General features: G+C 41.8%; 1 protein-coding gene across 1 annotated transcript; it reads left to right on the top strand.

The window, feature by feature from the left end:
* The first annotated feature begins 419 nt into the window (after positions 1 to 419).
* Positions 420 to 20,608, top strand: FUNDC1 (FUN14 domain containing 1). The gene is given in 5 exon segments (NM_001301712.1): positions 420 to 481; positions 1,179 to 1,335; positions 5,522 to 5,597; positions 16,628 to 16,756; positions 20,170 to 20,608. Coding segments are annotated over 5 exon segments (468 nt in total). The 5' UTR covers positions 420 to 453; the 3' UTR covers positions 20,248 to 20,608.
* The last annotated feature ends 4,033 nt before the right edge of the window (positions 20,609 to 24,641 follow it).

Here is a 24,641-nt window from a genome sequence, read left to right as displayed (position 1 = left end):
GCTCAGAGGAGCCTCCTGACTAAAGTTTGGTCAAGAGAGTCTTTGTCAATACCCAGCTGGTTTTCCCTTTGTACCACCATGTAGCGCCCTTCCCCCCATACCCTCAGCCCTTAAGGCTCTTTAAAACAAAATAATCAAATTCAAGTTATGGAAATTCGAGGAGGGGCGGTCCCCCCCCTTCCTAGTTGCGGAGGACAATGGACTACAAGTCCCCTGCGCTCTCGCGGGGCTATGATCCGACCGGCCCTGCCCACATTCCGGAGTCTCGCGCGTGCGCAGAAGGCAGAAGGTCCTGCGCTGAGAGAAGGGGGCGGAGACAGGACTACGCGCCTGGAGTAAGAGGAGGAGGGAAAAAGAGACCATAGATTTCCATCCTTGCCTAGAGCGGCCCTTAAAGTGCCAGGGACAGGAGGGCGGGCGGGGACCACTCCAGAATTGGCCGCTGGCGGTATCATGGCGACCCGGAACCCCCCTCCCCAAGGTGAGCGGCGAGGGCCTGAAGTGGTATCTGGGACGCGGCTCACAGCTCTCGACCTTGCTCCCATGGCACCTCTTCCTTCCCCTGCCCTAGGATTCTTCGAACTGTATATATATTTTTAAGGCAGCCCCTTTGAGCACCCCCTCCGAGCTAGACTTTTTCGTCCCCCTCCGGAACTCAAGCGGAGAGCCCCCCCCCCAGCACAGCCCTACCTACCTCCTGCCTTACCTTCACCTCCGGCCCTTTATCTCCATCTTCAAATGTATTATTATTTTCTTTTTTTAAACGTCTAGACTCAAGTGATTTCGCTGGGCTCCAGACTAGTTATCTCAGAGGAGGACCCCTCCCCACCTCCATTCCTTCCACTGATGAAAATGGACCCTGCTCTGACCTTGACCCTACTAAGATTTGGAGGTTGGGGTGACCCCTCACTACTGTGTCATTTCTGAGTTGGCCCTGGCTTCGTGACCCCAAGCTGGTCCCTGGGCCTTTGGGAAAGCAGATGGGGGTCATTGTTGTAGGGCCCTTTACTCTTGAGGCCCTGGTCTCAGGAATTGAGTTAAGTCAGTAGTTTCCATGTGGGCATTTTTAGCTGTAGGCCAAAAGTAATGAGTTGTAACAGATATTTAAAAAGATGTATGGGACATTTCTGACTTTTGATTGACTCTACATTTATTTTTTGCATTTTGCTATTTTGAAGAATATGAAAGTGATGACGACTCTTATGAAGTGTTGGATTTAACTGAGTATGCAAGAAGACACCAGTGGTGGAATCGAGTGTTTGGCCACAGTTCGGGACCTATGGTAGAAAAATACTCAGTAGCTACCCAGATTGTAATGGGTGGCGTTACTGGCTGGTGAGAACAACGTCTTTTTCATTAAATTTCATTTGGGGGCCTGACACTGCTGACCTTTCATACATCGGGAAGAGTCACCGTGCACATGCAGTGGGTCTACACTGTTAATTCTGGAAGAGGCTTTTCTCTGAGTTAAAATTGATGTAATCTACATGCCCAGGCTCCCTGTTGGGTTTTGGCGATCCCCTCCCCCATGCCCACCGCTGTTCCTCTCCTCCCTCCTCATCCTTCTTTTGATTCTTCAGCAAATGTCGTGGATCTGATTCAGTGATAGTAGATAGGAAGAAATATATGAGTTAATTATATGTAAATTTTTACATTTCATTCAGTGCTAACTACTGAAAAAACCTAAGAAACTCCCACGGTAGAACTGGCCTCTAGTATTGTCAGCCCTGTACAGAGCAGTGTAAAATGCTCAGTATGAATTATTGGTGATGATACAGATGATTCTGTTTTTTGTGGGCTCGTTCAGATTATGATAACTCTTTGAAAAAGAGCTGTAGAACATTAGTTCTGTGTTGAAATTAAAGGTCTGATTGCTTACTTGGGAATATTGTGGAGTCCATTAAGAAGTGGTTAATAACCATCAGCCTGACCAGTTAACATTTCAGACCACGTGATAACACAATGGCTACTGTGGATCTAATTCTGTTCTTATAATAAAAAGGCTAGCCAGATAACAAGGGGCAGAAACAAATTTGACTGTTTTGAAAATGTTCGTGAATGTAGAGAAATTTTGGAGTTAGTGAGGGTGCTTAACTTGTGCATAAGCATTTTTTCTTAGATTCTCTTTTAAGTTCATCTTACATTGATTTAACTGAAATATTTACATGTTTCCACTTGATAAGTATAACGAGTGTTTTTATTTGTGTTTTACATGCATCTTGGAATAATGACACACTCCTCTATGCCTTTTTGCAAATGCCATTTTATGATAGAAATACTCATTGTCAAGATTCTATGTTGCAGAGGTGCGGCATTTATTCATGATATGTACTTACTAATGCTGCTGCAGGAAAAAAGCCTGCAATTAGGAGAGAGATGCCTGTCAGGGCCTGGTCATTCAGATGATTCTCCACAGGCAGATAGTTCCTCTAGCCCTGTAATTCAGGGTATGGCTCTCTGCTTAAATAAGCTCACAATTTGGTGCCATGGGTGATTGGTTAATGTCAGTCAGGGCCTAAAGTCCAGTCTTAAAACAGACTCAAAAATAATTGAGAATAGAATTATCAAGTCATTTCATTGTTTCTCCTTGGAGACCAGACTCCTTGTAGATCAAGCCCCATCATTGGCAGAAGATTGCTCGGAAAGTCTGGAGACAGAGCAGCAGGAGATAGGTTCATTGTAGTGACTGATGCCATCAAGCAATGGATATACATGCTTGTGGAGCACAGTCCGAGGGACATTGTGGCTGCTGCCTGCCTTTTCTGTTCCCTTTTCTGTGCCTTTGTTGCTGACTCCCCTACTGAGGGGCACATTCTTTATGGTAATACAGTCGTCCCTCAGCATAGGATACCAAAATCTGCAGATGCTCATGTCCCTGATATAAAAAGGCATAGTATTTGCTTATAACCTGCACACTCTCTGGTACACTTTAAATCATCTCTTAATTACTTACAACACCTAATACAATGTAAATGCTGTGTAAATACTTGTTATATGGAATTTTAAAAATCCGTGTTACTTTTTATTTTTTTGGTCTTTTTTTTTCAAGTTTTGTGCCCTGATTGGTTTAATTGTAGATGCGAAACATAAAGAGAGCTGACTGTGTATGTGTGTGTGTATATATATGTATATGTATATATGTGTATACATATATACGTGCATACACGTGTATGTGTATATATGTATATGTATATATGTGTGTGTATATATAGAACCATGGAGGCCAGGTGTGGTGGCTCATATGTATATATATGTGTGTATATATATACATATACATATATGTATATATGTGTGTGTATATATGTATGCACACATATATACATATACATATATACATATACACACACACACACATTTGGATTATAGCCAGGTGTTGGTCCAGGAGCTGTATAATAGAACTCTAATAATTATACAGGCGATTTGTTGCAATGACTATATTCAGTGTAGTAAATTTTTGCAGTTTTCTTAGGATGTAAAACTGATGTGATATTGTGGTGTATATTAAGGAGGAACAGTTAATAGGCACTAACCTAACAAGTTAGGAATTTAGACCAATTCAAGACATGAATAGGAGGCTGAGGAGATTTTATTTAGCTGTAGGTAAGCTGTAGGCTTTTGATCATGACAATTTTTTTTTTTTTTTTTTGAGATGGAGTCTTGCCCTGTCACCCAGGCTGGAATGCAATGGCACAATCTCTGCTCACTGCAACCTCCGCCTCCCGGGTTCAAGCGATTCTCCTGCCCCAACCTCCCGAGTAGCTGGGATTACAGGCACGTGCCACCACGCCTGGCTAATTTTTGTATTTTTAGTAGAGACGGGGTTTCACCATGTTGGTCAGGCTGGTCTCGAACTCCTGACCTCGTGATCCGCCCACCTCGGCCTCCCGAAGTGCTGGGATTACAGGCGTGAGCCACCGCGCCCGGCCCATGACAAAAAATTAAAACTATTATCAGGATGGGTGATTGCTAGGAGAGATGGGAGGTGTCAAGAACAGTTAGAGGGCCCTTAAGAATGTTCTGGAAGCAAGGTAATGATGACCTTGAGAATGGAAAGGAGAAAACAGTCAAATAACATTTTGGAGATAAAATATATAGAACTGTGGAGGCCAGGTGCGGTGGCTTACACTTGTAATCCCAGCACTTTGGGAGGCCAAGGCAGATGAAATCACCTGAGATCAGGAGTTCAAGAGCAGCCTGGCCAACATTGTGAAACCCCGTCTCTACTAAAAATACAACAATTAGCCGGGTGTGGTGGCGGGTGCCTGTAATCCCAGCTATTTGGGAGGCTGAGGCAGGAAAATTGCTTGAACCCGGGAGGCAGAGGTTGCAGTGAGCCAAGATCATGCCATAGCACTCCAGCCTGGGTGACAGAACGAGCTCCATCTAAAATATAAATAAATAAAATAAAATAACAACAGAAATGTACTCTCTCACAGTTCCGGAGGCTAGAAGTCTGTAATCAGGATGTCAACAGGGTTTGTTCCTTCTTGGAGGCTCAGAGGGAGATATCTGTTTTATGTTTCTCTGCTAGCTTCTGGTGGTTGCCAGCAATCCTTGTCATTCCTTGGCTTGTAAATGTATTATTCCAGTCTCTGCCTCTGTTGTCCTCACATGTCGTCTTCTCTCTGTGTGCGTCCTTATCGGATTAAAGGCCCAACCTGTCCAGTATGATCTCATCTGAACTCATTACATCTGCAGTGACTCTGTTTTAAAATAAGGTCACATTTAGAGGTTTTGGGAAGGATGTGAATTTTAGGGGGGACACCATTCAACCCAGTGCAGAAGGCTAGATTAGAAATATAGGATTCATTTGCACAGTGTGGATCTGGAATGCTGAAGGGAATGTGAGCTCACTGAAGGAGCGAATTAATCATGAAAGAAGTATGAGCTGACACAGGGTAGATGAGACACAAAAAACGTTTAATATAAAAATAGGTAGATCTAGATAAGGAGGCTTTTAGAAATGTGGGCTGAAGTGTAGTCATTGAGTGGAACAACAGCTGGACCTGAAAGGGTAGGAAAGCTTTAAATAGGTAGAGCTAGGCAGAAACCCCTAGAAGCAGGGAGATTAATAGCTTGAGCGAAGGTGATGACCTATTTGGAAGTTAATGGGGCTGGAGCCGAAGGTGGGGGTCAACCAGGTATATGGACCATCTTGACTGTATTAAGCAAAACGTCACTTTTATTATGGGAGGTTTCAGCTTATGCAAATGTAGGAGGAGTGTAGTGAACCCCTGAGTACTTGTCGTTATTTTAGTAGCTGCTCTTTTTTTCTATAAATTCCCCTCCTCTTCTCTCTGTCCCTTATTTTGAAGCAAATTTCAGACATTTTAGATTGTGCAATTTTGACTAGCCTATATAACTGAGGGGTTTCTGAGAAGGTTTCTGAGCAGGTAAGGGACGTGATCAAAAGAAATGCGAAGACAGAAGATTTTATTAGGAAAGCAATGAAAAGTAGAAGAGGGAGAGGATTTAGTACATAATTGATTGTTTTCATCTTTTGTTATTTCTTTGATTAAAGGTGTGCAGGATTTCTGTTCCAGAAAGTTGGAAAACTTGCAGCAACTGCAGTAGGTGGTGGCTTTCTTCTTCTTCAGGTATGTCAGAGCTTTAAGCACTTGCCTTTGCTTACATAAAAGGTGGAATTTTTCTTTTAGGCATCAGCTTATGAAAGAGCTACAATGAGTTTGGGAAGCTGACTTTTGTCTTGAAAGATAACGATTTAAATATTTCTGAGTTATTAAGCATAGTTTGATCTCAGCTATTAAAAAGACAGCCATTGCCGGGTGCGTTGGCTCACACCTGTAATCCCAGCACTTTGGGAGGCAGAGGCAGGCAGATCCCTTGAGGTCAGATGTTCAAGACCAGTCTGGCCAACATGGTGAAACCCTGTCTGTACTGAAAATACAAAAATTAAAATTAGCTGGCGTGGTGGCACACGCCTATAGTCCCAGCTACTTGGGAGGCTGAGGCAGGAGAATCACTTGAACCCAGGAAGCGGAGGTTGCAGTGAGCCGAGATGGTGCCATTGGACTCCCACCTGGGCAACAAGAGCGAAACTCTGTTTCCAAAAAAAAAAAAAAAAAAACCAAAAAAAAATCTATAATCTTATATCTGAGGCAGGTAGATTTGAAGTTTTAGTTTTGTTCATATTCTTGTAAGTATAAGATCTACAAATGCTTTGCCATTAGAGGATGTTTATCAGGGCATTATCTGGCATTCGTGTCTGTTTGGCATATATTTTTTCAAAAATATCGTTCCTTGAAGATCAAATATAGTAAATCCAAAAATTGAAAATCTCTGGGAATGAATGTGAGCAACACTTTTAAAGATACAGAGAACTGTCAGTTGTACTAGATTAAAAATGATTGATGTTCATAGCAACCAAAATCTGAATTCAGCACCTAAGCCATCGATCATGTAATAACTAGTATAGTTGCTTTAAGTACAAGGGGACTGGATTTGTATGTATGAAGCACAGATTTTGAGTTGTTCACTGAGCAGCCTTTTAAAAAATATATGTTTTCTTTCTCTTGGTGACATTATTAGGAATAATTGCTTATTACTTGTTGTAAGAGGTAAAAAAGAACATGATTAATACCTAAATTTAGTTCTTTGGATGAATATGCCAGCATTAGCACAGATGATAATTTTACTTAAGCTGATTTTGACTTGGTTTTATATGGAATCAAGAGCATATTTTATTCCATAGCTATTTTGAAGACTCAGTTGTCATTTCTGTTAGTGTAAAAGGGTACTGGACTGAAGCAGAGTTTCCTAAAATGTTCACAGAATGGAGAGAAATGTATATTTTAATCCACTCTGCATGTCAGTTTTTCAGAAGTCCATTTCAGTTCACTCAATATGCACCATTCAAATCCACATTTTGTCATTGCCACCTCCCACTTTTCTGCATTTAGTCCACACATTCTTTGAAGTTTTTAAGGCAGAACAACATAGGATCTGTCTGCATCAAACCAGTTTTTCCCACAAATATGACTAACCTTGAAAACTCAGTAGAAGGAAAGTGAAAGGGGAAATAAAGTAACAAATGGCTTTTAGGCTAATTGCCTAATATTCTTTAGGCCCACTTTCATATTTTGGTGACCTTTCTTATATTTAAAGATAAATAATAGTTTATTTAGAACTTAAAGCTTTTCTAGCAACAATATTAAGTGTTTTCCAATAGATATTTATTACACTGCCGTCTTAAAGTACACAATCTCTTCGTTTTAATGTTTTGGAGTTACACATGCTTATAATTCAAAGGGCCAAGTAGTTGTGCAAGGCTTGTTACAGGTTAGTGTAATCCTCCACCTCTCTCACTACCCCTGTTTTTCCATCCCCTGAGACATCCACTTTGAACTCTTAACTGATTCTTAAGGTAGTTTTCTCTTTTTCCCTAAACAAGTTAATTGGACATTTCTTGATCTTTCAGTTTTAGGTGTGAACTATTGGCTTCCCATTATGGAATAGGAAAATTTAGCTGCCATTTATTGAACTGTTTTATTTTCCCTACACTTCTCCCCCCAATCTCACGTACCTGAATACTTTCTTCCCTCTCCCTCGATCGTCTGAGTGTAGTTACTTCCCTTTTTTCATAATTGTGTTAGATCATTCATTACATGGAGTTCACTGAGATTGATTACTTAGAGTTCACTGAACTTCTTGAACCTGTGAATTTATGTCTTTAATCATATTTGGGAAGGTTTTGGCCATTATTTTTACTAGGAAGTTTGGGATTTTTTGTTGTTGTTTTGAGACAGAGTCTCGCTCTGTCGCCCAGGCTAGAGTGCAGTGGCACAATCTTGGCTCACTACAACCTCCGCCTCCCTGGGTTCAAGCGATTTTCCTGCCTCAGCCTCCCGAGTAGCTGGGTTTACAGGAGCCTGCCACCGCGCCTGGCTAAGTTTTGTATTTTTAGTAGAGACGGGGTTTCACCATGTCGGCCAGGCTGGTCTCAAACTCCTGACCTCAGGCAATCTGCCAGCCTCGGCCTCTCAAAGTGCTGGGATTACAGATGTGAGCCACCGCGCCCGGCCAGGAATTTTTCTTTTTCTTTTTTTTTTTTTTTTTTTTTTTTTTTTTTTGAGACGGAGTCTCACACTGTTGCCCAGGCTGGAGTGCAGTGGCGCGATCTCGGCTCACTGCAAGCTCCGCCTCCCGGGTTCCCGCCATTCTCCTGCCTCAGCCTCCTGAGTAGCTGGGACTACAGGCGCCCGCCACCGCGCCCGGCTAATTTTTTGTATTTTTAGTAGAGACGGGGTTTCACTGTGGTCTCGATCTCCTGACCTTGTGATCCGCCCGCCTCGGCCTCCCAAAGTGCTGGGATTACAGGCTTGAGCCACCGCGCCCGGCCTCTTTTTCTTTTTTTTTTTTCTTTTTTTTTTCGCTCTGTCTCCCAGGCTGGAGTGCAGTGGCACGATCTCAGCTCACTGCAAGCTTCGCCTCCTGGGTTCACGCCATTCTCCTGCCTCAGCCTTCTGAGTAGCTGGGACTACAGGCGCCCGCCATCATGCCCAGCTAACTTTTTGTATTTTTTTAGTAGAGACAGGGTTTCACCATGTTAGCCAGGATGGTCTTGATCTCCTGACCCCGTGATCTGCCTGCCTTGGCCTCCCAAAGTGCTGGGATTACAGGTGTGAGCCACCACGCCCGGCCCAGGATTATTTCTTTAGACAACTACTAGTTGTGAAAATCATCTTTCATTGTCATATGTATCAAATAGTTCATCAGTTTAACCTGCTGGGCCAACTTGGTCCCAGAGTCATCTGTCCTGTTTGCTTTCTAGGCCTGGTATACAGCTCTTACCCTGGGATCTCTCTTCAATACCTTCTGGATATTCCCTTTGTTTTTGTTTTGGGTTGTTTCCTATATGTTATGTCTTTTGTTTGTTTGTTTGTTTTTTGAGACAGTCTTGCTCTGTTGCCCAGGCTAGAGTGCAGTGGTGCAGTCTCACTCACTATAAACTCTGCCTCCTGGGCTCAAGGGAATCCTCCTGCCTCAGCCTCCCAAGTAGCTGGGACTACAGGCATGTGCCACCATGCCCAGCTAATTTTTGTATTTTTGAATAATAGGTCTTGCTATGTTGCCTAGGCTGGTCTCGAACTCCTGGGCTCAAGCATTCCACCCGCCTTGGCCTCCCAAAGTGTTGGGATTACAGGCATGAGCCACTGCACCTGGCCTATCCTATGTCTTGATGTAGTCTTTTATTTTGGTGGACACATCCTCCAATAGCTTTCGTAGAAAATGAGAATGGGAACTATAGTTTTTGAGACTTTGCATGTCTGAAAATTTCTTCATTTTATCCTCACATTTGTTTGATAATTTATTAATAGCTGGGTTTAGATATTGCTCCATTGTCTTCTGACTTCCAGTGATGCTGTTAAAAGTCTAAAGTAATTCTAATTTCTTTTTTTTTTTTTTTTTTTTTTTTTTTTTGAGATGGAGTCTCGCTCTGTCTCCCAGGCTGGAGTGCAGTGGCGGATCTCAGCTCACTGCAAGCTCCGCCTCCCGGGTTCATGCCATTCTCCTGTCTCAGCCTCCCGAGTAGCTGGGACTACAGGCGCCCACCACCTCGCCCGGCTAGTTCTTTGTATATTTCAGTAGAGACGGGGTTTCACCGTGTTAGCCAGGATGGTCTCGATCTCCTGACCTCGTGATCCGCCCGTCTCGGCCTCCCAAAGTGCTGGGATTACAGGCTTGAGCCACCGCGCCCGGCCAGTAATTCTAATTTCTGAACCTTTACATGTGTGGGTTTTTTTTTTTTTTTTTCCTTTCAATAAATGCTTATGGGATTTTCTTTTGTCCTCAGTATTCTGATTTTTCCCAGTGATGTGCCTTCCTTTGGGCCTATTTTCATCCACTGTGCTGGAAACTCAAGGGGCCCTTTCAGTTTGGAGAAATTTTCTTTATATTTATTTAGTTAGTGATATCCTGCTCTTTAATTTTCCCATCTTTTTTTCTGTGGTTCCCGTTAAATGTATCTCCTGGACCAGTTGTCTAATTTTTCTTTCTTTATTTATTTTACAGTTTTAGACTTACTTTTTGTTTTTTTTTTAAATAGAGATGAGGTCTTGCTGTGTTGCCCAGGCTGGTCTCAAGCAATCCTCCTGCCTTGGCCTCCCAAAATGTTGGGATTACAGGCATGAGCCACTGTGCTTGGCCTAATAATCTTTTTTTTTTTCTTTCTTTCTTAGATTTGGCAGAACACTAATAATCTTTTCAGTTTTCCACTTTCATTGGTCTGTTTTCTGAGAGATTTCTTCAACCTCAACAAGATTTTTTGTTTTTTTGTTTTTTTTTTTTTGAGACAGAGTCTCACTCTGTTTGCCCGGGCTGGAGTGCAGTGGTGTGATCTTGGCTCACTACAGCCTTGACCTCCCAGGCTCAGGTGATTTCTCCACTCCAGCTTCCCAAGTAGCTGGGACTACAGGCATGCGCCACCATGCCTGGCTAATTTTTTGTATTTTCAGTAGAGATGGAGTTTTGCTGTGTTGCCCAGGCTGGTCTTGAACTCCTGAGCTCGAGCAGTCCACCCACCTTGGCCTCCCAAAGTGCTGGGATTACAGATGTGAGCCACCACGCCCAGCTGTTGTTCTTTTAATGTGACTTTAGCATTCTGTTCCTTGCTTTTCCTTCATGGATGCAGTGAGCAGTATCTTTTTTAAAATTTTTTAGTGGCTAATATTTGGATACTTTTTTTTTAAGAGATTGGTGGGATGTATTTATTATGTGTGATTTGTCCTCCCCTAACCCATTGTTTCAACCAATGCAATGGTTAGAAGACAGTCCCTTCAATAAGACTTTTAGAAACACATCATATTACTGGAGCACTAACATTCTTGGAAACCATTTTAATTGCATATCTATAGACCAGGAAGGTTTGTGAGAGATGGTATAGTTGAATGTCTTCTCTAATTCGAAGATAGAAGGTTCTTAGAAAGAGGCGGAGAGTGAAAGTTTTCCTTAAATCACCAGATGCTAGTTGGAAGTGACTGCCTTAATAGACTGCAGGTTCAGAGTGTTGATCCAAATAGTCTGTCCTACAAGCAATTCTTAGCATCTACACAGAATGTTCATCTAGCAGTTTATTTTTTCAGCTTTACAAACAACTCTGCAGTGACTAGCCATTTATATACATCTTTGCACACTTGTCTAAGACAAAGCAAAAATATATTTAGGCCAGACGTGGTGGCTCACGCCTGTAATCCCAGCACTTTGGGAGGCCGAGGCGGGCGGATCACCTGAGGTCAGGAGTTCGAGACCAGCCTGGCCAACAAGGTGAAACCCCATCTCTACTAAAAGTACAAAATTAGCCAGGCATGGTGGTGCATGCCTGTAATCCCAGCTACTCGGGAGGCTGAGGCAGGAACATCACTTGAACCTGGGAGTCAGAGGTTGCAGTGAGCCGAGATCGTGCCATTATATGCCAGCATGGGTGACAAGAGCGAAACTCTGTCTCAAAAAAAAAAAATATGTATATATATATATGTATACACATACATACACATATACATATTTAAGCCTCTTGATTGTCAAGCAGCCTTCCAGAAAATATTCCTTTTATCCCCATATGAGAGGATCCACCAGCTTTTCCCCCTTTTCATACTGTACTCTTTGTTTTTTGTTTTTTGTTTTTTTTTCTGAGACAGAGTTTCACTCTGTTGCCCAGGCTGGGGTGCAAGTGGCGTGATCTCGGCTTACGGCAGCCTCTATCTCCCAGGTTCAAGTGATTCTCATGCCTTAGCCTCCCGAGTAATTGCAATTACAGGCGCACACCAATTACAGGTGCACACCACCGTCTGGCTAATTTTTGTATTTTCAGTAGAGACGGGGTTTCACCATGTTGGCCAGGCTGGTCTCGAACTCTTGGCCTCAAGTGATCCGCCCTCCTCGGCCTCCCGAAGTGCTGGGATTACAGGCATGAGCCACCACGCTTGGCCTCATACTGTACTCTTTGGAAGGGAGTCACTGTGTAGAGCCCACATTTCAGGAATGTGATTATGCTCCACCTTTCTGAAGGCGGAGTAGCTACATAAATTATTTAGAAATAGTCTATTGCAAGGTTTGTCTCTTCTTTTATTTATTCAGTCATTTATTTATATCAGTATGGACTCATGGATATTTATTTTATACTTTGGTTTATAATCTAATGCTCTTTTATTGCTCAAATTTTACCAGCTTTGGCCATTAAGAGCTCTTTCAGTTGTGCATTATCTTTTTTAATCTCTCTGAGGACGTAAATGATCAAGCTTCTTTGTGTGTGTATGTGTGTATGTTTTAAGCTTCTTCCTACCAAGTCCCTGTTTGTCTAAGGTGTTTTGTTTCCCCTCCCCCCACTTTTTCCTGCTTGTTTATTTTGGTTTCTAGTTTTCAAGTTAAAGGCCTTCCTCCATGTCTGATGATCCTTGGTTGTCTGCTCATATTTAAGAATTGAGCTCTGGCCGGGCGCGGTGGCTCAAGCCTGTAATCCCAGCACTTTGGGAGGCCGAGACGGGTGGATCACGAGGTCAGGAGATCGAGACCATCCTGGCTAACACGGTGAAACCCCGTCTCTACTAAAAAAATACAAAAACAAACTAGCCGGGCGAGGTGGCGGGTGCCTGTAGTCCCAGCTACTCGGGAGGCTGAGGCAGGAGAATGGCGTGAACCCGGGAGGCGGAGCTTGCAGTGAGCTGAGATCCGGCCACCACACTCCAGCCTGGGTGACAGAGCGAGACTCCGTCTCAAAAAAAAAAAAAAAAAAAGAATTGAGCTCTAAAAGTTGATGGAAAGCTCTAAACGATATGGACGTGTGGGGCTTTCCCTTCTCTGGGAAATCTGACCAGTTCAAGAAAAATGATTTAAAGATAAGGAGTTGGGGGTGGGCGAATTTCTCGCAGTGAAACAGCCAGGTTAGATCATCATATGGTGAAGTTCACAAGCAAAAAGCCCCATCTACCTGTTTAGAGCTTTCTGGCCGACATGAATCTATCTGAAAGCCTGGTGTGTGTGTTTTTTTTTTTTTTCTGGAAGCAGTCTCACTCTCTGGCCCAGGCTGGAGTGCAGTGGTGTGACCATGGGTCACTCCAGCCTTGAACTCCTGAGGCTCAAACGATCCTCCCACTTCAGCCTCTCAAGTAGCTGGGACTACAGGTGCATGCCACCATGCCTGGCTAATTTTTGTATTTTTTGTAGAGACAGAATTTCGCCATATAGCCCAGACTGGTCTCAAACTCCTGGGCTCAAGCAGTCAGCCTGCTTCACCCTCCCAAAGTGTTGAAATTATGGGCATGAGCAACCGAGCCTGGCCTCTGGCATTATTATTTATTTATTTATTTATTTATTTATTTATTTATTTATTTTTGAGACAGTCTCCCTGTCACCCAGGCTGGAATGCAGTGGTGGGATCTCGGCTCACTGTAACCTCTGCCTCCTGGGTTCAAGAACCACCTCCTGATTCTTGTAACTCAGCCTCCTGAGTAGCTATGATTACAGGTGTGAGCCACCACGCCCAGCTAGTTTTTTGTATTTTTAGTTTCACTGACATAGTTTCACCACGTTGGCACGGCTGGTCTCGAACTCCTGGCCTCAAGTGATCTGCCCACGTTGGCCTCCCAAAGTGCTAGGAGTACAGGGGTGAACCACCACGCCCAGCCCCTCTGTTGTTATTATTATTATTATTATTATTATTTTGAGACAGTGTCTCACTCTGTTGCCCAGGCTGGAGTGCAGTGGCGTGTTATCGGCTCATTGCAGTCTCTGCCTCCTGGGTTCCAGCGATTCTTTTGCCTCAGCCTTCCAAGTAGCTGGGATTACAGGCATGCGCTACCACGCCCGGCTAATTTTTGCATTTTTAGTGGAGACGGGGTTTCACCATGTTGGCCAGGCTGTTCCTGAACTCCTGGCATCAGGTAATCCGCTTGCCTCGGCCTCCCAAAGTGCTAAGATGACAGGCGTGAGCCACAGAACTCGGCCTGGCATTTTTAAATTTTATTTTATTTTTTTAACTTGGAAGCTTTTATTCTAATGAAAGTACTTCACCTAATCCCGTTAAATATTTTAGTGTTATAGGAAGTCAAATGTTCAAAAAGCAGTCATCACTGCCCCATTCCCTCCCCAGTCTTTTGGCTTGCATTTCCTTGTAGTTGCAGATGAATTTTGTGTGGACAAGACTGAATTGGGTCCTGTATGTATTGGTTGGTTAAGTTGGTTGTACCTGAACCCCACTTGGGGCAGATTGTTTGTCCTTGGTCATCTCTGCACTGGAGTAGGGTGCTCAGTTTAGACTGGTATTCTTCGGTTTGATCAGAAGTGTACTTCTCAGCTGGGTGCCGTGGCTCACTGTAATCCCAGCACTTTGGGAGACCAAGGCAGGAGGATGGCTTGAGGCCAAGAGTCCAGGACCAGCCTGGGCAACATAGTGAGACTTCATCTCTCTCTCTCTCTCTCTTTTTTTTAAGGCATTAATATCTTTAGCATCTCAAGGTTTTGCATTTTCCCTGCAAGGGAACAGATTCTCAAGGGAATTTGTTCAGTGATGGTAGATCACTCCAGCATCAAAAATAATTCTCTTGTTAGTAGACATGGTAGGTTGGGCCCTTTGGGATAATCTAGCCCATCCACTTTGTTGCTGAGAGTCATGATTTGAGCCAGGTTGGTTAATACAGCTTTTGAGATTTAGTCTTTATTCATTGTCTTTGTTATCATTTATTTACTATGTCTCATTCATCTGGCATTAGTTGGGACTCTAAGGATATAGAGATTCACAGCCCATATGGTCAGTGCTGAGCTAGAAGGGTGTGTTTAGTGCTGAGAGAGCAGAGGGAAGACGCTCTGTCTGCTTGGAGGTGTTAAGGAAGTCTTCTTCCAAAGAGACGTTAGTATCTTTAGCATCTCAGGGTTTTTCATTTTACTTGCAGCTGTTTGACATTTTCCCCCAAAATGTAGAGGATTCTTTAAACTATACAAAATCTTTATCTCAGATAACACTGGGTTTACTAATTATCAGTGACAAATGGCTCTGTAAAAATATTTTCTGTATAGAGTGCTGTTTGTGAGAATTTGTTTCATCTGTCTCATATAAATGGTTTCCTTTATTCATTTGCTCGCGATTGGAGGGTGGATAAGGGGTCTCACCCAGGGAATACAGTTAATATTTTTTTTTTTTCTTTTTTTAAAAATTTCACTACCAGTTTAACTCATGGCATGAAGATTAGCTTTTTAAAAAGAACTTTGTAAATTAAAATGTTAAGTCTTAAAAATGACAGTTGAATTGGGAGTTGATTATGAGTGGTGGCTTAGATAATATTTTTGTTCTAACCAAAAAATAAAGCCATATGCATACATAAAATCTTTGTATTTCTCACAAGCTTTGGATTAAGAAGAAATGTTAAGATTCAGCAAAAAATAAAATTCTGCAAAAGCTTCATAGTAATCAACTATTTTGATTACTTAGTGCAAGCCAGTAAGAAGTCTTTTCGATTTGTATGTAGAAAAGGCTCCTTTTCCTAAGGTTCATCATCACCTCCATGCCTGTGACTCAAATTGCTGTATCAAATACTACCAGAAAAAGCCTTCACTTGCCATTTGATTTGATCACCACTATTTTGCTGAGGCTGGAGTTTGAAGTGATAGTGGATGAATAAATACAAGAAGAAATGCAGATAAATAAATTCTTCTATGGAGTCATTCACAGACAAAATAGAACCTAGGATGTCTAGTCAACCTGTTTATGCAAAATCAGATCTTTTTATTATTTAAAGTATTTTCTGTATGGCTAAAAGTCATTCAGGGTGCAAATGGCAAAAAAAAAAAAAAAAAAAGTGATGCTCTAAAAAATGACAAAGCATAAGCTTGACAGAAGTGATTTATAATGGTATATATGGCTATTTTATTATTTGGAGGCATGAGTTACTGGACTGGCTTTGCACACACACTGTTGTTCCTGTTCAGATATTGCAGTCTCTCAGTAGTACCATATGATAATTTTTCTTATGATAGGCATTTAGCTATAGTTTTGTTAAAAGGATTTATAGCATGAAACTTGTGTAGAGCACAGTTTGTTTTATATTCTACTTTCAAAAGCAATTACCAGAAAGTATTCTTAATTTAAGTAAAGAGAGCTATTTAAATACTTAGCAGGCTACTTAAATTTCTTTAGTGATCTAATAACTGATTGGCTTATGATCCCTTATAATTAAGATCTATTTAATTAAAAGGTATTTTTTAACTAGCTATATAATCTAGATAATCTGTGTATCTTTTTAACTAATTCCCTATTCCAAAAGGTATGACAGAATGATAGTATAGTTAAAAGACAGCTTTTGGAATCATTTTCCCATCATGTACTAAGCACTGTACATCACATCTAAATAATTAGTTACTTACTTATGCTTAATGTCTGTTTTCCCTAACAGACCTGAAGCTTTCTGAGGGTAGGGGCGTATGTCTCTCTTATTCAGTACTTAGCATAGGGTAGGCACTAGTGTCTGTTAAATGAATAAACTAGTGGATAAAAAACAATTTCTTAGCGATAAGTTTTATAGGTTACTAGAACTCTTAAGTGTTTATATGTTCTTGGCTATTAGATTAGTCAACAACCTAGTTGGTTTAGTATTGATAATTTTTATTATATTTTTTGCAGATTGCTAGTCATAGTGGCTATGTGCAGATTGACTGGAAGAGAGTTGAAAAAGATGTAAATAAAGCAAAAAGACAGATTAAGAAACGAGCGAACAAAGCAGCACCTGAAATCAACAATTTAATTGAAGAAGTAAGATGATATATAATTTTGACTTTTTTTTTTCTTTTTTCCTTTTTTTGGTTAATGGGTGTCCCTTAGCAGAAAATGTGACCAGGGGGAATTACTGTCTTTTTAAAAAATGGTGTTTTTGGTTATATATCTAGAGTGTTAAGTAAAATTTGAGATCACACCACTACTTAAATCAGTCATTATTATTATTTTTTTTTTGGTGGGTAATATAGATTCCCCTGCCCATCTCTAGCTCGCTTTGATCTTGTTGAAAAACTAAGAACATTCTTTTCAACATACTTCCTCTGCCTTTATAAATGGACATGTACAGGTGTAGTAAAACTTAAAAGTACACATTTTTTTTTGAGGTAGGATAGTTTGAAAATATATATGTTTTATTAATATGACTAATATATTTTATTAATGTTTTCATGTGTAATTTGGCCCTTTTCTTTTGTACTCTGTTTAAAATGGAATTGAATACTTCCTTGCCTTTGTTTTTGTTTTATCATTTTACCTCCATCAACTTTTTGGTTTGAAAAAACTCAAACCAGTTAAAAAGTTGAAAGACAAATACAGTGAATATCTAAATACCCTTCATCTATTCACCAAATTGTTCATGATTTGCCATGTTTACTTTATCTGGGTGTGGGTGACACACACAAGATAATTTTTTTTCCCAAACTAAGATGTCATAACTTTTCATCCCTAAATACTTCAGTATATATCTTCTAAGAGTACAGATATTCTCTTACACAACTGTAAGTACCCCCCGTTTTTTTTTTTTTTTTAACTACGTGGGACCTGCCACTTCAGAAACTTTTTTTTTTTTCTTTTCTTTTTTGAGACGGGATCTCACCCTGTAGCCCACGCTGGAGTGCAGTGGCGTGATCTTGGCTTACTGCAACCTCCACCTCCTGGGTTCAAAATTCTCCTACCCCAGCCTCCTGAGTAGCTGGAATTACAGGCACGTGCCACCACGCCCAGCTAATTTTTTGTATCTTTAGTAGAGACGGAGTTTCACCATGTTGGCCAGGCTGGCCTCGAACTCCTGACCTCGTGATCCGCCTGCCTCAGTCTCTCAAAGTGTTGGGATTACAGGCGTGAGCCACCGCGCCTGGCCACCTTTTATTTATTTATTTATTTATTTATTTATTTATTTATTTATTTTTTGAGACTGGTCTCATTCTATCTCACTGTGTTGCTTAGGCTGGAGTGCAGTGGCATCATCGTGGCTCACTACAGCCTTGACCCCCCGGCTTAAATGATCCTCCCACCTCAGCCTCCCAAGTAGCTGGGACTATAGGTGTGCGTGACCATGCCCAGCTAATTTTTAAAGTTTTAGTAGAGACAAGGTCTTGCTATGTTGCACAGGTCTCGAACTCATGGGCTCAAGCAGTCCTGCCTCGGCCTCCCAGAGTGCTAGGATCACAGGCATGAGCCCCCATGCCTGACCAAATGCCATTATTAATCCAGAAAAAAAAAAAATGTAACATGAGACAATAGTATTTCCTTTTTTTGTTTGTTTTTTTGAGACAGGGTCTTGCTCTGTCACCCAGGCTGGAGTGCAATGGTGTGATCACAGCTCACTGCAGCCTCCACCACCTGGGCTCAAGTAATCCTCCCACCTCAGCCTCTCAAGTAGCTGGGACTACAGGTGCATGCCCAGCTACTTTTTATATTTTTGTAGAGACAAGGTTTTGCCGTGTTGCTAGGCTGGTCCCAAACTCCTGGGCTCAAGCAGCCTGCCTGCCTCAGCCTTCCAATGTGCTGGGCATTACAGGTGTGAGCCACCACACCCAGCCAGTATTTTCTAGTATATAGTTTATATTAATATTTTTCTACAAAATATCTTTTATGGCTTTTTTTTCCCCCCAATTAAGAATTATATGCCAGGTGTAGTAGTTCACTCCTGTAATCCCAGCACTTTGGGAGACTGAGGCAGGAGGATCTCTTGAGCCTAGGAGTTTGAGATTGGCCTGGTAACAGAGAGAGACCTTGTCTCTATAGAAAATACAAAAATTAGGCCGGGCGCGGTGGCTCAAGCCTGTAATCCCAGCACTTTGGGAGGCCGAGACGGGCGGATCACGAGGCCAGGAGATCGAGACCATCCTGGCTAACACGGTGAAACCCCGTCTCTACTAAAAAATACAAAAAACTAGCCGGGCGCGGTGGCAGGCGCCTGTAGTCCCAACTACTCGGGAGGCTGAGGCAGGAGAATGGCGTGAACCTGGGAGGCGGAGCTTGCAGTGAGCTGAGATCCGGCCACTGCACTCCAGCCTGGGCGGCAGAGTGAGACTCCGTCTCAAAAAAAAAAAAAAAAAAAAGAAAATACAAAAATTAGAACATGGTGTCATGCGCCTGTCGTCCCAGCTACTTGGGAGGCTGAGGTGGGAGGATTGCTTGAGGCTATAAGTGAGACATGATTGTGCCACTGCACTCCAGCCTGACTGACAGAATGAAACCCTGGTCCCACCCGCCCCCCCCAAAAAATTATATATTGTTTTCGGTTATCATGTCTATGAAGTCTCATTTAGTCTTAAATAGTCCTTTCATCTGTTAATTTTATTCCCCCATCTTTCATGGCACTGACGTTTTTGATGCCTCTGGGCAGAATATCCCACAGTCTGGCTTTGTCTGATGGCTTCCTCATGATTTTATTCTGGTTAAACATTTTACCAAAGTGATTTGTTTTGGTTTTGATCCTGTATGTTTTTTTTCTGTTGGCTAAATGGACTATTAATAAATACCATTGTGCCTGCCGTGACAATTTATTAAATAATCTGTGTGAATAACTTGATGATGGGCCATTTATATCTACTTTACTGGTAGATTTCTTTTTACTTGTGAGATTATTGCTGCCCATGTACTTATCTCAATAGCCAAGGAGCTTACTGGGCATGACTGTGTTCTCTAGGCTCCTTCAATTAGTCAGGGACATTTCTGGGATCTTGCATGCTGTTTGACACCTACAGTAGTAGGTGCACAGGAATTTTGGCTGAATATTTGTTGAATTGAGGAAAATAGCTGAAACTGCTACTTGGCTCTGGATTCAATAAGAATTTTTTTTTTTTAATGTGCATCTTTTTATTGTGGTAAAATAGATATACAAAAAAAAATTTACCAGTTTAACCATTTTTAAGCGTACGGTTCAGTGGCATTAAGCATATTCACATTTTTCTGCAATCATTATCACTATCTATTTCCAGAACTTTTTCATCATCCTAAACTCTGTGCCCATTAAACACTAATTTTCAGTTTGCCTCTCTCCCTAGCTCTTAATGATCTGTATTCTGCTTTCTGACTGCTCATATGAGCAGAATTATGTAATATTTGTCCTTTATTGTCTGCCTTATTTCACTTTGCATAATGTTTTCAAGGTTCATCCCTGTTGTAGCATAATTAAGAGTGTTTTTGTTTAAACTTTGTTTCAGGCAACAGAATTTATCAAGCAGAACATTGTGATATCCAGTGGATTTGTGGGAGGATTTTTGCTCGGACTTGCATCTTAAGGACATGAATATTCTCCCATAGTGGATTCAGCTATGAGAAGAGAAGTGGCAGCAATAAGGCAGTCTCTCAAGTCATGCTGCCAGAGTCTCTAGGGCAAGGAGAAACAACTAGCTGGACAATACTCAATTCACAACTTAGCATTTTGCCATCTGAAGCTTGGCAAACTAGTATCTGCTGTAAAATAACCTGTATGGTATGTGAACCATAGTATTCCTGAGCAAAACATGGCTTTCACCGCTTTGTAAAAATTTGCATCTGTTTAGAAACTAGCCTATAAAATATCACCATTGGATGTAGATATGGAGAGAAGAGAAATATGTTGGGTTTATTGCTTAGTGAAATCTTTTCTTTTTATTTAAATAAAATGTTCATTGTGTTTTATGGTATGTGTCCATAATTTAAAATTTGTATTATAGTTTCAGTATTAAGGCTGACTTTTTTTTTTTTTTTCCTAGATATGTTTCCAATAAGTTAAAAAACTGTAATACTCTTTTGTGGAAAGCTTTAGAAATGATATAATTATTAAAGATATTAAACAGACTCTGCTGATGTAATATGATACCAATTTTTATGTTGTTTTTTCCTGGAGTTATTACTTTGTTGTAAATGTAATAATTGTACATTTCTTTTCTTTTCTTTTTTTTTTTTTTTTTTTTTTGAGACGGAGTCTCGCTCTGTCGCCCAGGCTGGAGTGCAGTGGCCGGATCTCAGCTCACTGCAAGCTCTGCCTCCCGGGTTTACGCCATTCTCCTGCCTCAGCCTCCCGAGTAGCTGGGACTACAGGCGCCCGCCACCTCGCCCGGCTAGTTTTTTTTTGTATTTTTAGTAGAGACGGGGTTTCACCATGTTAGCCAGGATGGTCTCGATCTCCTGACCTTGTGATCCGCCCGTCTTGGCCTCCCAAAGTGCTGGGATTACAGGCTTGAGCCACCGCGCCCGGCCCATTTCTTTTATTTTCTTTTCTTTTTTTTTTTTTTTTTTTTTGAGACAGAGTCTTGCTCTGTCACCCAGGCTAGAGTGCAGTGGCACGATCTTGGCTCACTGCAACCTCCGCCTCCCAGGTTCAAGCAATTCTTGTGCCTCAGCCTGCCGAGTAGCTGGGAGTACAGGCACTTACCACCACACTTGGCTAATTTTTGTATTTTTCGTAGAGATGAAGTTTCTCCATGTTGGCCAGGCTGGTCTTGAACCCCTGACCTCGGGTGATCCGCCCACCTTGGCCGCCCAGAGTGCTGGGATTACAGGCGTGAACCACTGTGCCCAGCCATAACTGTACATTTCAAAAAGGCTCTTCTAAGGAAATACTACAACATATCTAAAGCTCTTTTTTCTTTTTTGATGTCTGTAATTTTAAAAGTATCTTTTTATATGTAAGCTTCTAATTTTTTTGTTTATCCTGTCAGTCTGGGCAGAATTAATTATTTTGGGGTTACACATAGTTAGATCACTGAATCATTTAATTAACCTCAAATACATCTGCTTTTCATTTCTAAAAATCATTATTTTGGTCCCTTCATTACCAAGAAGCCAAAGTCACTTTAAAATATTCAGTAGTATAGTGTGAATTTACTGTCTGAAGAACAGTGATTTTATAAAAAATATAATTGTGAAATTATGGCTTAAAGAGAATCGTCTCCTTGATGTAATCTAGTGTTAGATGTCAATACCAAGATTTCAGGCTTTTGGTAGCATTATGTTGGTTAAACACTAGGCCAGTTCACTTGTTTCTCAGGACTGGTATCACACTCCCTCAGAGGCTCCTTTGCCCAAAAAAGCTTTCTGTATTGTTAGTTTTGCCCATAGAGTTCTAGGTTGGAACTGGGAAAAGCAGCAGAACAACAGGTAGTAGAGTCTTCATATTAGAAAGTCTTTGCAGATATTCAGACTATCTCCTTTTGATAAGAAGTCCCTATAGTATATTTTATGTATTGTAAACATATGACATTTCGTACTTTCAAGTTTGGTTACAGGCTGCATGCTTTCATTATCGTGAGACTCCTTAACATTTAATGTGGCCTCTATCTTTGGTTTCTTCCTTACTCTTGTTAGTGCCTCAGATACAATGCTAAATAAAACTCGGACTTTCTTAATAGGAAGTGATTTTGCTTATAAATACTTTATTCTTTTTGTTTTCTTTTTTTTTTTTTGAGTCAGAGTCTCGCTCTGTCGCCCAGGCTGGAGTGCAGTGGCGCGATCTCGGCTCACTGCAAACTCCGTCTCCCGGGTTCACGGCATTCTCCTGCCTCAGACTCCCGAGTAGCTGGGACTACAGGTGCCCGCCACCACGCCCGGCTAATTTATTTTATTTTTTAATTTTTTTAAATTTTAATTTAATTTTATTTTTTTAGTAGAGACGGGGTTTCACCATGTTAGCCAGGATGGTCTCGATCTCCTGACCTCGTGATCCACCCGCCTCAGCCTCCCAAAGTGCTGGGATTACAGGCGTGAGCCACCGTGCCCAGCCTAAATACTTGTTTTTTCTTTGTGCTCTTATTTGTTTCTGCTTTGCCAAGCTTTCCGTTGTTGTGGAATTAAAAGTGACAGATATTCATGAGTGTGATCAGGTCACATTAGGTGGAGCCTTGGCCGCACTTCGGTGTGCCACACCTGCATGATGCTGTTATCTGATACAGTGAGATAACATAACAGGCAGGCTGTTGTGGAGAGCTCTAGTTGCTGGATCGTTTTGTTCATTTCTGAAAATACAGTGTCCTGTGCATGATATACGAAGAATGTGGGGGGGGGGGCACAAAAATGTCTGCCCTTGAGCTTTCAGTTGAATAGACATAAATATTCCTATATTAAAAGTTGTATAATAATATAGGAGAACTTGGCATATGACTTACTGGCAAAAGAGTAGTAGGGATAACTAATTGGAGAGCTTGAACATATGAATGAAAACTGAAAAAGGTAGCACTTCATTTTTACCTATACATTTCTAAGTATCTGTCAGGATATTTGAAAATATTTGTGTGTAATTACGGAATATTGCCAGTACTCTCCATACTGTCCCGTCTCTGTTAGTGCTTCTTGTTCTGTCTTGTATCTATGCTGTTTTCTCCCACAAGGTTGGAGTCTACTTGGAACAGTTTTCTGTGTTAAATCAATTTCTCACTTGTAAAGCATGTTGCATAGTGATTTGCTCACAGTAGGTATTCAGTTAGTATTGTGATGTGTGATCAAGTATGTGAAAAGCATATTACTGTGTTAGATTTATTGTCAGCCTGTAGGAAACTATTCCTTCTCTGTAGCAGTCCAGTGAATCAGAGGCTTCATCAGAAATGATTTTGTGAGGCTTGGTTGCAATGAAAAGCTTATATAGCCTGCCTTTGACAAAATGGAGATGTTTATATTTGAGGGCATAAAGGCTGGTTGCAAGATTTATTAAAATTTGATTATATGGAGGCTGGGCATGGTGGCTCATACCTGTAAACCCAGCACTTTGGGAGGTGGAGGCGGGCGGATCACCTGGGGTCAGGAATTCGAAACCAGCCTGGCCAACATGGCGATTAGGCACGAGCCACCGCACCAGGCCTTTTCCTTTTTGTGTGTGTGTGTTTTGTTTTCTTTTAAAGAGAGGGCTCTTGCTGTGTTGCCCAGGCTGGTCTCCAACTCCTGGCCTCAAATGATCCTCCCGCCTCAGCCTCCCGGGAGCTGGGATTACAAGCACATGCCACTCTGCCTAGCTATGTATTTGTGTTGTTTTAATCTGTTAAGTTCGTGTTATTAATAATTTGTTACAGCTGCAATAGAAAACTAATAGAGGCGTCACTTAGTTATCTTTCCTGTGGCAAGGGAGCTGGCTTTTTCCTTTTTTTTTTTTGAGACTGAGTCTCCCTGTTGCCCAGGCTGGAGTGCAGTGGCACGATCTCGGCTCACTGCAACCTCCACCTCCCGGTTTCAAGCCATTCTCCTGCCTCAACCTCCCGAGTAGCTGGGATTACAGGAATGTGCCACCACACCCAGCTAATTTTTTGTATTTTTAGTAAGACGGGTTTCACCGTGTTAGCCAGGATGGTCTCGATCTCCTGACCTTGTGATCCGCCCACCTCGGCCCCCCAAAGTGCTGGGATTACAGGCGTGAGCCACCACACCCGGCGGGAACTGGCTTTTTCTATCACTGAGTCAGTCGGGCATTTGCTGCAGTGTCCCCTCAGAGATTAGGGTGGGTAACCTCCCAGCCAGGTAGGCCCTGTCCTTATGGGAGCAATCCTCAAGAGAACGTTCTAACTGTCAAATAATACTAGAGCTGGCTGGTGGATGTAGTGGCCCAATAAAAGGGATCTGTATGGGGCACCAACAGTCTACTACAGTGGGTAAATCTAAGCCAATGCTGCATGATAATAATTGTGTCTACAAGGGTGGTGGTGTGGCGGGTGGTCAATAAAACTTA

Source organism: Macaca mulatta, chromosome X (assembly GCF_049350105.2).
Source record: "Macaca mulatta isolate MMU2019108-1 chromosome X, T2T-MMU8v2.0, whole genome shotgun sequence".
In the NCBI taxonomy this organism is placed as follows: domain Eukaryota; kingdom Metazoa; phylum Chordata; class Mammalia; order Primates; family Cercopithecidae; genus Macaca; species Macaca mulatta.
Note: the sequence above shows the minus strand (reverse complement) of the source record. Positions and strands in the feature narration are given on the sequence as shown.